Raw genomic sequence first — 13,102 nt, forward strand, 5'->3', positions numbered from 1 at the left:
AAAAAAAACCTAAGACATTTCTGCAAAAAAATAGCCAAAACTGGTAAACACTTTCATTTTTAATCACATCTGTTTTAATATTTTTGTTGTGAATGCTTTTCTAGCCAATATATATATATATAAAGCCCTTAAATAGTAGAAACCTCCAAAGAATCTTAGAGCTGAAAGAAACCTTAGACTGGGTCACAGAATCTAGTATCAATACTTTCCTACAACATCCTCAATAAATATTTATCCAGTCCCTTGAGGAGTACACCCAATGACAGGGAGCTCAGTAACTGCCATACTAATCCAGAGCTATGTGTGTTAATCTCAAAAAAAAATAACCCACACAAATGAAGGAACATATTTTCATAACTTCTGACAAAAAAAAAAAAAAAAAAAGGGAAGAAGGCAAAAGGAATATGGCACTTATTAAGTACTTTTATAAATCTCTCAACTGATCTTCATAGCAACCTTATGTAGTACATGCTATTATCCTCATTTTATACTGTAAATTTATACTGCTTCTTATCTCCTTTTTGGTGGGTACCCTCTATAAATTTATTATTCAGAAGACAGGTTTCCATATGCTGTAATAAGACTTTTTACACCTTTGGAAATTGGAAATATTTTAGTTTCTCTAGTGTAAAAAGAATGCTGATGCTCTATTAAGTACTACTGAACCTGATAAAAATCTGTTTGAAATGACACAAAGGCATCCGATCCAATTCAATCTGCTTTCTAAATAGAAATCCCCAATAATTTGACGTCTAGCTACATCTTAATCAGTTAAATGATGGACAATGTAGTACCATATGAACAAAGGCCACTAAGGGGCAATGAATAAAAAAACAGCTTCCCAAGAGTAGGCTGAAATCAGTACCAGGGAACTTCTACCTATTGATTCTGACTTTCCTCAGCTAGAGCCTAAAAAAACAAATTTATTCAACCCCACATGTGGTGGAGTTCAAACACCTGTAGATAGTTCTTATAGCTTGTCTTCTGTCACACCTTTACTAGGACAAAAATTTCAAGTTCTTTCAACTAATCTTCACTGTTTGGTTTTCAGTCTCTGCCACTATAGGGATCACTTTCCTTTCAATCCACTAGTTTGTCAACATTCCTCTTAAAATGTGGTTCCCAGCAATGGACACAATATTTCAGCCTCTTTTAATGCAGTCTAAAATATATTAACTTCTCTGAAAGCTGTCAAACTGCTGGCTTATCTAAAGATTGTAGTGATAAAAAGTCAGGTGTTTTCCCCTTGAAATATTGTCAAGTCATGTCTTTCCCTATCCTGTACTTGTACAGAAACTCTGAACCCAAACTGAGGATTTGACGTGGGCTGCCATTAAATGTAATTCTATTCGCATCTGCCTATTATTTGTTCTAACTTTTTAAGACCTTTCTGATTCCTGATTCTGCCACTCCAAGGAGAAATCACATTTTAGATGAAAGGGAACTCAGGATCCCACCTAAAGTGCCAATTTCTTTTAAAACATTCTTAGCAACTGATTAATCAGCCTCCACTTGAACAATTCCATTATATTCCAATACCATGTTGGATATGTTTAATGGTTAGGAGTGAAATGACTGAAATAAGATCCCTTTGGTCCTAGTTCTACTCACTAAGAAAAACCAGATCAACAACCCACCTTTTCTAGGCAAACCTTTCAAATATTTGAGGGCAATAATCATGTCTGTTTTTCTCGGTTAGATTTTTCCATTTTCTACAATGAATACTCACATGGTATAATTTTAAGTTCCTTTACCATCTTGGTCTCACCGTTTGGGCTTGCTTCATTTTGTCTCATATTCCTAAAATATGACACCAAACCTGAACACCATGCTTCAGCTGTAGTCTTACAAAGACAATGTGCAATCACCTCCCCTGTGATTGACATGATACTTTTAATTAATGTGGCCTAATTTCTTAGGAGGTTTGGCTGCTGTATCAGAAATACAATGATTCATATTTATCTTATGGGTCATTCAATAAAAATTTCAGCTCTTTTTCACATCAACTGGTACCCAATCATATCTTGACAACCTTGTACTTACGTATTTACTAATATGAACTCAAGTATATTTGAATTTATTATCTACACTGATTATTTCAATAACCTATGGTTTCATTAGTATATGTACTCTTATAGGTACAAAGATAGAGTTGCTACTCATCCATGACTCAGTACATCCTCAAGAGTTACTGTGGCTAAAAATTTCATCACTTTTCAGCCAACCTACTGAAGTTCCACTTTCAACTTAGCTAGCCTGTCACATGGGAGCCAGGCTGCAGAGTTCTCAAGGTAAAACTTGTGCTTTACTACTTCAAGAACTGGGGGCACTTATTGTCCCCAAAGCCTTAGTGAAGTCTTAGGTTTTAATAATCTAAAATTACACTAAGACATAGGAATTCAAGGCTCATTTTTGCAGGAAGCAAAGGAGCAGACCTAATCTCAAGGACCATGGGCTAACGTAGTATGTATTAACCTTAAATATGTCCCAGAGAGAGTAACTATGGACTTTTCCTTTAGACTCTTGAGTCCAAATCAGTCCCAGTGTTTTAAAACAAATCTGTTATAGCTAACAAAAAATACCACATTTACCTATATTGATAATTTTTTTTAATATTGATAATTTTTACCTTTAGAAGTTCAATTATATGCTTTTTTAAAAAAATTCTCTCCACTATCTCTTCATCTGTCAGATCATAAGTTACTGACAAGACTCAAATGGTTCTAGACACTTAAAAACAAAAACAATGACTATAATATAGGAGCTATCTTCTTTTCTCCCAATTGACTCATTCTTCTGTGCAGATGAGTTCCCTTCCTCCCCATCTTTGTCATCCCCTCCCCAATGAATTTCTATTGCTTTTTCTCTTTCCTTTTCTTTACTTGGTACTCAACAGTAATAAAGTTTAAAAATTACTACATTATGCCTGACCCACTCTGACATTAGCAAATAACTTTAACAGACAAATAAAAATTCATCTTCCCATTGGTTCTTCCCTAAATACTGCCAGACAACTCACATTAAGTGCCATAAGTAAAAAAAGGAGTCCTGGCCAAATCTTCCCAGAAGTAACCCTGATGGAGATAATCTCATGCACAAATTTTGCTGATCCGAGCATGGCAGTTTAACAAAAAGAAGGCAACAGCAGCATTTGCATACAGGAAAACAAATGACTGTGCTGCTTCCTTTCTATTCCCTAGACCTCATAAAAAAAAAAAAAGTTAGAAAAAATGTGTGTGCTCAAAGGGAAGAACAGCTCCTAAGAGGAAAAGCCCGTGACTTGCCTTTCTCAAACATCGGCACATTCTCTTGCAGAAGTCTGCTGAGCTGAACTGAATTTAAGTGCAGGAACCTCAGCTGTTCTCTCATTGTTGCTCCTTCTACAACTGGAAATAGCAGGCTCCCCACACTATTTTTTGGAATTGGCAAACCAAGGCCCACTGCTAGCGTGGCAGCCAAGTCAGTCTGCTGGACATGCTTTGGAGGTTGGAAGTTACCTGAAAACATGAGAAAAATAAAGCTTCTTACTTAAGGTAACGTGAAATCAGAAGGTGAGCCCTGAACCTGAAATCCTAATCCCATCTCTTGTATTAATTAATTACATATATTTGGGCTCCTCCCTGAAGCTTTAGGGCATCAGGTACCAAACATGTAACAGAAAGGGACTGAGGGAGCAGATGTCTAACATATCTCTAAAACTCTACCAATTTAGGATTTTCTACAGCCTTCTAAAAGTAATCAATTTTCAAGCACATTTACCAAAAAGAAAAAGAAAGACACCCTAAGTCTATTCCTTTGCAAAAGTGAAAGACCCAGGGTATAACACATTGCACATTATTTTCACTTTTTCCAATACATTAATTTAATTTGTTTTGTTATTTTTTTCTCTTTGTTTTTTTCCTTTAAAATATTATGTGTTTTATGGAATGGCTCTCTGGGAATGGAGAAGAGGAAGGATATTATGGGAAATTTGGGGATGTAAAAAAGGTATCAATACAAATTTTTAAAAAACTTTTTTAACCAATCATTTTACTAACTGAATACTAGTAGCTTGAACAATGCAAAATTCTATCCCCTTATAATTTAGGACTTAACTAATTAAACCTTGCATTCATCCTCTGTTTTCCCACCCCGCAGGCATCAATTCTAACACAGTACACTGCACACAGTGAGTGCTTAATAAAGGTCTGTTGATTTGAATGGAGGCAAAATGATCTTACTTAATTCAGTTCAATTAACATTTATTGAACACCCACTCAAATCCCTGCTCTGTGGTAGCAGAGGGATCAGGGAAGAATAAATGGAAGAGAGAGCAATTGAGCTAAGCCTTGAAGGATTCTGAAAGGGTAGATGAGGAGGGAGACAAGGAGAATGAACAGCACAAATGGAAGGAAGAAACATATCAAGTGGAGAGATTAGCTTTAACGTTGAATATGTAAAGGAAAATAAAGTGAGAGACGGCTGGAAATGGAAGGTGCAATATCCCTGGTTGCTTCAAATGATCATCTTCTCAAGGCATGATGATAATCAAGAGTCAATGATTACCTTCAGAGTAAATGGATCCTTTTACCCAATTCTAATTTAATATATTCAACATCTTATTTAAATAAGGTTTCTTGGGGATTATTATAACTGTAACTATTGTCTTCTCATCTACCTCTTTTTTAATGTTGATTTTCATTTTTGCTCTAAGTGGTCTAACTATCCAATTCTGAAATGATTCCATTGGTAACCTGTTAATTTCCAAGATGAAATCAATTTTGTTTTTTGAAACAATGCTCAGTCTACCACATGCAGGACCTTTTAACTCTTTTTGTTAAGAAAATATTCACAACATACTCTTCTAAACCTTCCTGTCCTGTGCAGGTTTTGTCCAAGGCTTTTTGTAAATCTGAGACTTTCCAGGTCACCTTTTAAACATTGATAGTTTCTGTGCCAAAGGAATCTGAACATGTGAGAAGTAAGGAGAACCACATCTGTAGATATCTTGAATAAAGTCCTTTTTGACACATGCATGAAGAATTTCATCATTTGTTAGCCATTTTTACTCCGTGGATTTAAGTCTACTGCCATATTTTCCAGAAACACTTGACCTAGAGCATGTAGAAGTCTGAGAATGTGTCAAGGACACATATGAAATGACATAAATTGTTGTTATACCCCAAGCTGGACTCACTGTGTGTCCTTGGAAGGCAAGACAGATGCTAACCAATCTGTGCCAAGCTGGGAAAGTGCTTGTGCTTCTCTAAGTAGACCTTCCCATCTTCATAGTCCAGCTGTTCCCAAGGGAAAAGAATGTGGGTTTTGCCATTACTTAGCTCTTCCCCATGGGGAGTAGTCTTATCTCATGATGTTATGATTGCCTTTTGACAGGATTCACTCTATTGCTGCTACTATGTCACTACGTATCAGCAGTGCTTGAGACCTAACTATGATTCAAGACAGAGTACTATAGAATCTGTCTGCAAATGACATTCATTGCTTTGAGCACCACAGAGCACTAAGTGTTTTCACCTTTCAACATGACCAACCTTCTCTGCTGTAATAGGGACAATGTTCTCCTCCCTTCTCTAGGCGGTTTCTCTTCATTCAGGAGGCAAAGCCTTCTGAACTCTCTGCTGTGCAGTCTGACCCTGATCTGGGGCCTGGACCCTCAGGAATGCTCCTTCCCCCTTTTGAGGCAGCCTACCTCCCCTCTTGGGTTCCACTTTACTGCTGCACTCATGCAGGCTCCGTGTGCTGGCGGAATGCTCTTGCATGGCGGCAGCCTGTGAAGCAGCCAGCGTGATCATTACTGCCAGTGTTCTCTGCTCCTGACCTGAGGCCTACAAGCTCCTGTGGAGCAGTCTGTACGGAAGAGTCCTTGGAGCTTGTTCCCTTTGATCTTCTTTTGCAATATCATGAACACCAGCATTCTCTCTGAGAACCTGGTAATAATTCTTTCTTCACTAACAAAAAAGAACATCCTCATGTCACTGAGGGTGAAATCAATGTGATTAAATTTTGTCTTGGTATTTTTCGGAATGATTCTTTGAATGAATAAATTAAACAAATACTATTCAGGTGCCTGCTAGATAAGGAGCTTTATGGTAGGTAATGAGGAAATGTAAGATCTGGTTGTTGTGCTCATGGAATGAAGTTTAGCAAGGAAATATGACGCAAAGCTAAATAACCACAGTAAAACTGTCTTAAAAACATAGAGAAGAACTGCTACCTGAGGGAAGAACTTCTGGGAAAGGTAACATATTAATTAAGGTTTGGAGAGATAAGTAAGACAACAAGGCCTAAAGAAATCAAAGAAGAAAAGGACCCATATGTACCAAAAGAAAATTTATAGTGGCCTTTTTGTAGTGCCAAAGAACTGGAACCAAAATCAATTGGGAAATGTTTGAAAAACTGTTATATAAATAAATAGAATACTATTGTGCTAAAGAAATGATGAAAGGAACAGTTTCTGAAAAATCTAGAAATATTTACATTAACTGATGGAGAATGAAGAGAGCAGAACAAGAGAATAATTTAAAGAACAAGCATATTTTAAAAACAAACTTTGAAAGATAAAGAATCCTGATCAATACAATGATTAGCCATGATTCTATAGTACTAATGAAATAATCTACCCACCTCCTGGTTGAGAGGTGATTGTCAGGATAAAGAAAATGATATATTATACTGTGAGTGTGCTTGGCTATGCACAGTTATTGGAAAAGTTCTGCTTTTCTTTTCTTTGTTCAATTAGGGTGGGACTGGAAGAAAGCAGAAAAATGGATTTTTGTTCATTGAAAAAAAATTAATTTTTAAAAAAATAGGCAAATAATTCAGTATGTGAGAAGTTGAAAGAAACTCCAGATACAGAGCAAGTGTGAACAAAGACTTTGAGGCAGGAAAGTAGAGGAAATATAAGTGGAACGGCAAATAACTGTTTGGATCGTAGGGTATTTGCCAGGTAATGTAGTAAGAAAAAAAGACTACAAAGATGAGATGGTACCAGATAGTTAAGATCTTAAATGCCCAAGTATTTAAACTTCTCTTGCTTTAGTTGCCTCAAATGTAAAATGAGAGGATTGGGCTAAGGTGACCTCTAAGGTCATCTTGAGCTCAACTTACTCCATAATCTTTAGGCTTTGGCCTTTTTTTTTTTCATTTCTTCCCCCTCAACCACGTTTTTCACTCTATTTTTTCCTGCCTTCTTCAGACCTATTTTCACTAAGTTTCAAAATACACTTTAATTTGAAGGATCTTTACAATTTAAGAATTTCTCTGCCATTTCATCCTCTGTAATGTATGTTGACACAAAAGCTACAATTGTCACTGTAGTCCTTGCCCACAGTGAGAACTGCAAGGCAATGTGAATAAGCACCCCATAAAATAACATTTCTTATTGTTTTGGGAGCATGACAAAGCCAATGCTATTGATTCCACGATTTGCCTCTCCAAGGTAAATATGTGAACCATTATTGTATTTAGCTGCAACTTTATAATGTCGGGATTTCATTTAGGAGAATATTAATATGCATAATATATTAACCTGTTTGTCAGTAGGCAGAGATCTTATATATAAAATCCTAGTAGTTATTTTTATAGATGGTATAAAAACTATGTCACCCAATAACAAAGAAAAACATCACCAGAAGGTTTCAGAACTCAGTTCAAGGCCATGTCTGATCATGACTTATGAGAAATGAGCCCTTGGAGAGGTGATTCTGTGACTCCCCAATCAATTAACCCTAAAGGTTGTACTGCCTCTGAGATCAAACACAAACAACTCTGTTGAGCTATAAAATCCTGAACAAGTTCCCCATACCAAAATAAAGCAAAATAAGTACATGATTTGGGCATAAAGGCTGATACCATAAGCAAATCAGGAGAGTAAGGGATAACTTATCTATCAGACTTTTGGAGAAGGAAGGAATTTATGACCAAAGAAGAACTAGAGAACATTATGAAAGGCTAAACGGATAATTCTGATTACATTAAATTAAAAAGGTTTTGCACAAACAAAACCAACAAAACAAAATTAAAAAGGAAGTACAAAGCTGGGGAAAAAAATTTTATAGCCAGTGTTTCTGATAAAGTTCTCATTTCTAAAATATATAAAGACCTATGTCAAATTTATAAGAATACAGTCATTCCCCAATTGATAAATGGTCAAAGGATATGAACAGACAATTTTTAGGTGATGAAATTAAAGTCATCTACAGTAATATGGAAAAAATGCTCTAAATCACTACTGATTAGAAAAATGCAAATTAAAACAACTCTGAAGATTGTTGACACCTCTCAGATTGACTAAGATGACAGGAAAAGATAGTGATAAATATTGGAGGGGATATGGGAAAACTGGGACACTAATACTTTGTTGGTGGGGTTGCAAAATGATTCAAACATTCTGGAGAGCAATTTGGAACTATGCCCCAAGGGCTATCTATCTGTGCTTACCTTTTGACCTAGTAGTGTCACTATTGGGTCAGTGTCCCAAGGAAATCATAAAGGAGGGAAAAGGACCCACAGGTGCTTTTGTGGTAGCAAAGAAATGGAAAATAAGTAGATGCCCATCAAATGGGGAATGGCTGAACAAGTTGTAGTACATGAAGGTAATGGAATATTATTGTTTTATAAAAAATAATGAACAAGCTGATTCTAGAAAGGCCTGAAAAGATTTACACAAACTGATGCTGAATGAATCAAGCAGAATCAGGAATATATTCTACATAGTAACAGCAAAATTGTGCGACGATCAACATGAAAGACTTGGTTCTTCTCAGCAGTTCAGTAATCCAAGGCAATCTCAATAGACTTTGGATAGAAAATGCCATTTGCCTCTGGAAAAAGAACTATAGAGACTGAATGTAAATCAACAGAGGCAGTACAAAAAACAACAAAACGTGTTTTGTTTTTCTCTCCCATGGTTTTTCCTTTTGTTCTGTGTTTTCTCTCCCAACATGATTCATAAAGTATTGTGTATTAAAAATAAATTAAGTAATAAAAAAAAAAAAAAAAAAAAAAAAAAAGAAAAAAAGTCCTGGAAAATTTGGCTCCAGCCTGTCTTTCTAGCTTCACTAAATATTATTCTACCTTCTAACCGTAGTCATTGATCTAAACTAGTCTTCTTTCTATTCCTCACAAGGGGTACTCCATCTTCTTTTTATTCCTCACAAGTGGTACTCCATCTCTTATCTGCATGCCTTTGCATCAGCCATTCTAAAAGCCGAGAAGTACTCCTTCCTCACCTTGGCTGTAGAGTACATCTTTTTCTTTAGGATATAGCTAAAACATTTTCCTGATCCCCACTTTCAGAATTACTAGTGTCCTCTTTTATACTTAACTCCTCTGTATATAACTGTATTTATTAACTTTATATGAATGCTGTAGAAAAGATTAAGATTGATTCTATATCATTTTCTTATTAATTGTACTTTCAATTAATTTATTTTGTCCTAAAATTGCTAAAATCATGGCTCTTTGTCTTTGAACTTAGTACAAATGGCCTGTAATGGCTAAAGGTTAAAAATCCATCTCTCCTTGACTGATCTTTGAGAATACATGTGAAAAGAAAGGGAGTCAAACCTAATATCTTTATTCCACACCAAGCTATGTGGGTCACTATTTCACACCTCAAACCAAACAAAAAGCATTTCTTTGTCTAATGAGAGAAGACAGGTCATTGCTAGTACCCTATTACAACTTCCAAACACCTCAGCTTTGTGACCAATCATATAGCCCTTAATCCGATGATGTTATCTATCTTGCTCTGTTCTTTGTTTTGTACTTCCCAAAACTTAGATAAAGAGAACTGTTCTTTTGCTAGGGAGTCAAGCCAATGGCCCAATAAATGTTATCTTGCTTAGACATCTGCCTCAGTTTATCCTTCTGTTAAAATTCGAACAAGACATTGTATATATTTTATGTGTACATATTGTATTTCCTGCATATTGTAGGCTCCTTATCAAGCCATTCTCTAATTGATAAATGGTCAAAGGATATGAATAGACAATTTTCAGATAATGAAATTAAAACTATTTCTACCCATATGAAAGGTGTTCCAAATCATTATTGATCAGAGAAATGCAAATTAAGACAACTCTGAGATACCACAACATACCTCTCAGATTGGCAAAGATGACAAGAAAAGATAATGATGAATGTTGGAGGGAATGTGGGAAAAGTGGGACACTGATACATTGTTGGTGGAGTTGTGAATGGATTCAGCCATTCTGGAGAGCAGTTTGGAACTATGCCCAAAGAGTTATCTAATTGTGCATACCCTTTGATCCAGCAGTGTTACTACTGGGCTTATACCCCAAAGAGACCTTAAAGAAGGGAAAGGGACCTGTATGTACAAAAATGTTTGTGGCAGCCCTTTTTGTAGTGGCTAGAAACTGGAAAATGAGTGGATGCCCATCAGTTAGAGAATGGCTGAATAAGTTATGATATATGAATGTTATAGAATATTATTGTTCTGTAAGAAATGACCAGCAGGATGATTTCAGAAAGGCCTGGAGAGACTTACACGAACTGATGCTGAATGAAATGAGCAGGGCCAGGAGATCATTATATATTTCAACAACAATATTATATGATGACCAATTCTGATGGACATGGCTCTCTTCAACAATGAGATGAAACAAATCAGTTCCATTTATTCAATAATGAATAGAATCAACTACACCCAGCGAAAGAACTCTGGGAAATGAGTATGAACCACAACATAGCATTTCCACTCCCTGTTTTTGTCTGCTTACATTTTTGATTTCCTTCTCAGGTTGCTTTTTACCTTATGTCTAAGTTCAATTTTTCTTGTGCAACAAAATAACTGTATGGATATGTATACATATATTGTATTTAACATATACTTTAACATATTTAACATGTATGGATCTACCTGCCATCTAGAGGAGGGGGTGGGGGGGAAGGAGGGGAAAAGCTGGAACAGAAGTTTTGCAAGGGTCAATGATGAAAAATTACCCATGCATATATCTTGAATAAAAACCCATAATAAAAAAATGAAATAAACATTAAAAAAAATTCATATACCATAAAAAAAAAAAAAAAGAAAAGAAATGACCAGCAGGATGAATACAAAGAGGCTTGGAGAGACTTACATGAACTGATGCTCAGTGAAACAAGCAGAACCAGGAGATCATTATACACTTCAACAACAATACTGTATGAGGATGTATTCTGATGGAAGTGGAAATCTTTGGCAATGAGAGGATCCAATTTAGTTCCAATTGATTAGTAATGAAGAGAACCAGCTACACCCAGTGAAAGAACACTGGGAAATGAGTATGGACCACAACATAGCATTTGCACTCTTTCTGTTATTGTTTGCTTGCATTTTTGTTTTTCTTCCCAGGTTATTTTACCTTCTTTCTAAATCCAATTTTTCTTATGTAGTAAGATAACTGTATAAATATGTATACATATCATATTTAACATATACTCTAACATATTTAACATGTATGGGACTACCTGACATCTAGGGGAGGGGGTGGAGGGAAGGAGGGGAAAAGTTGGAACAGAAGTTTTTGCAAGGGTCAATGTTGAAAAATTGCCCATGCATATGATCTGTCAATAAAAAGCTATTAAAAAAAAAAAAAAAAAGAATGCAGGCTTCTTGTGAGAAGGGATAGCTTCATTTTTGTATGTGTATTTCTAGGCCCTACCACATAGTAGGCATTTCAGAAATACTTACTGAGTGAATAGAATGACACATATTTTCACATATGGCCAATGTATTGAATTGTTTTGCCTGACTATCTCATTTCTTATGAGGGAGAAGGTGGTTTGGGGGAACCACTGGGAAGTAATAGGATACTTTTTTAAAAGCATCAATAAAATATGTGGAAAAAAAGAAAAAGGAATCTTTAGCGCTTACCACATGCTTTCCCACGATAGTCACCGTGGCAGTGAGAGGCACAGCAGACTACTCTATAGTCTTTGCTTCACAGCCTGCTAAGGCCAAAGACTTCCCGTTCCCCAATAGTGAAGCTGTGGGGGGAGGGGTGACTGACCCACCATCAGCGGGCAGTCTGATGCCAGGACCACAACTCAGGCCTTCCTGTCTTAGCCAAGCTTGTAGGAGCCAGTATGCGACAGGGAACATCTCTGCCGGCTCAGGCTCCCTCCATGCCAAAGTGAGGTATCAGAGAGAGCTTTCTGCAGAGGATCTTCTTTACTAATTACACGATCCAAAATTTAAACCAATTTCTAAAATAAATCTTTCTCATCTTTCCATCAACAGTAAGAGAAAGATCATTTTATCACAAGCAACTGGTGCTGATTTTTTTTTAATCCCATATCCCCTTTGTCTGAAGGTTCAGATAACTCTTAGTCTTAACTTTAAAAAAATTCTCACCCTTCTCAGAGGGTGTCACTTTACCTACAACCTCTCTTAATTAGGTGAGTCATATCCCTGCTAAGACCACAGCTGGAAAATAAATTGGAATATAAACTCTCTAAGAACCCTCCAGGAGAATGAAGGTGCCTGCCTGTACCAATCCTCACCAGCTAGGAGACTACAAAGGACTCCTACATTCAAGAGAGTCCTCAGGGGCCGCCTGTGATCTCCGGTGACCTAGTTAGGGCCAGCTAATATTATTTTTAAAAATTCAGCTTTAGAAGATGAAAACTTTCTCATAAAATGAAATATTCTTTTCTCCTAATCTAAATAAGCTGCTTAGAAATCCTCAGTCTCCCACAATACATATGAATAACTCTCACTACTTCAATGGATCAGTGCCTGCAGAGATGGGACAACTCCTTCTGACGGGGCTGATCACCAACCCGCCAGGGCGGCCTTGGCTGAGCAATGCTCATCCACATTTATTGCCAGATACTGTGGCAATCATTTTCAGATTTTACAACTCGGCTTCACAGACTCACAGATCAAGAGCCAGCAGGGACTTCACAGCCCTAAACCAACCCTCTCAATTTTACAGGCCCACAGAAGCCAAGTGTCTGGATCAGTTAGCCAGCTAGAATCCGAGGTGGGACTGGAACCCAGAGTCACAGGCTCCTGAGCCAGGGTTCTTCCCGCAGTAGCATTTCCGGTACAAGAAACACACTGCAGAAGTAGGCAAGCGATCCCAAACCCTAATCC

At 36.8% G+C, this 13,102-nt stretch overlaps 1 protein-coding gene across 5 annotated transcripts in view; it reads right to left on the bottom strand.

The window, feature by feature from the left end:
• PIGG (phosphatidylinositol glycan anchor biosynthesis class G) overlaps nt 1-13,102 on the bottom strand; it is an 80,566-nt gene that overhangs the window by 51,537 nt on the left and 15,927 nt on the right. For all 5 annotated transcript variants that reach the window (XM_031943275.1, XM_031943276.1, XM_031943272.1 and 2 more), the window contains exon 6: nt 3,285-3,497. In XM_031943275.1, the coding sequence (XP_031799135.1) occupies nt 3,285-3,497 (213 nt within the window). The remainder of the gene's footprint in view (nt 1-3,284; nt 3,498-13,102) is intronic.

Source organism: Sarcophilus harrisii, chromosome 6, assembly GCF_902635505.1.
Source record: "Sarcophilus harrisii chromosome 6, mSarHar1.11, whole genome shotgun sequence".
Taxonomy (NCBI): domain Eukaryota; kingdom Metazoa; phylum Chordata; class Mammalia; order Dasyuromorphia; family Dasyuridae; genus Sarcophilus; species Sarcophilus harrisii.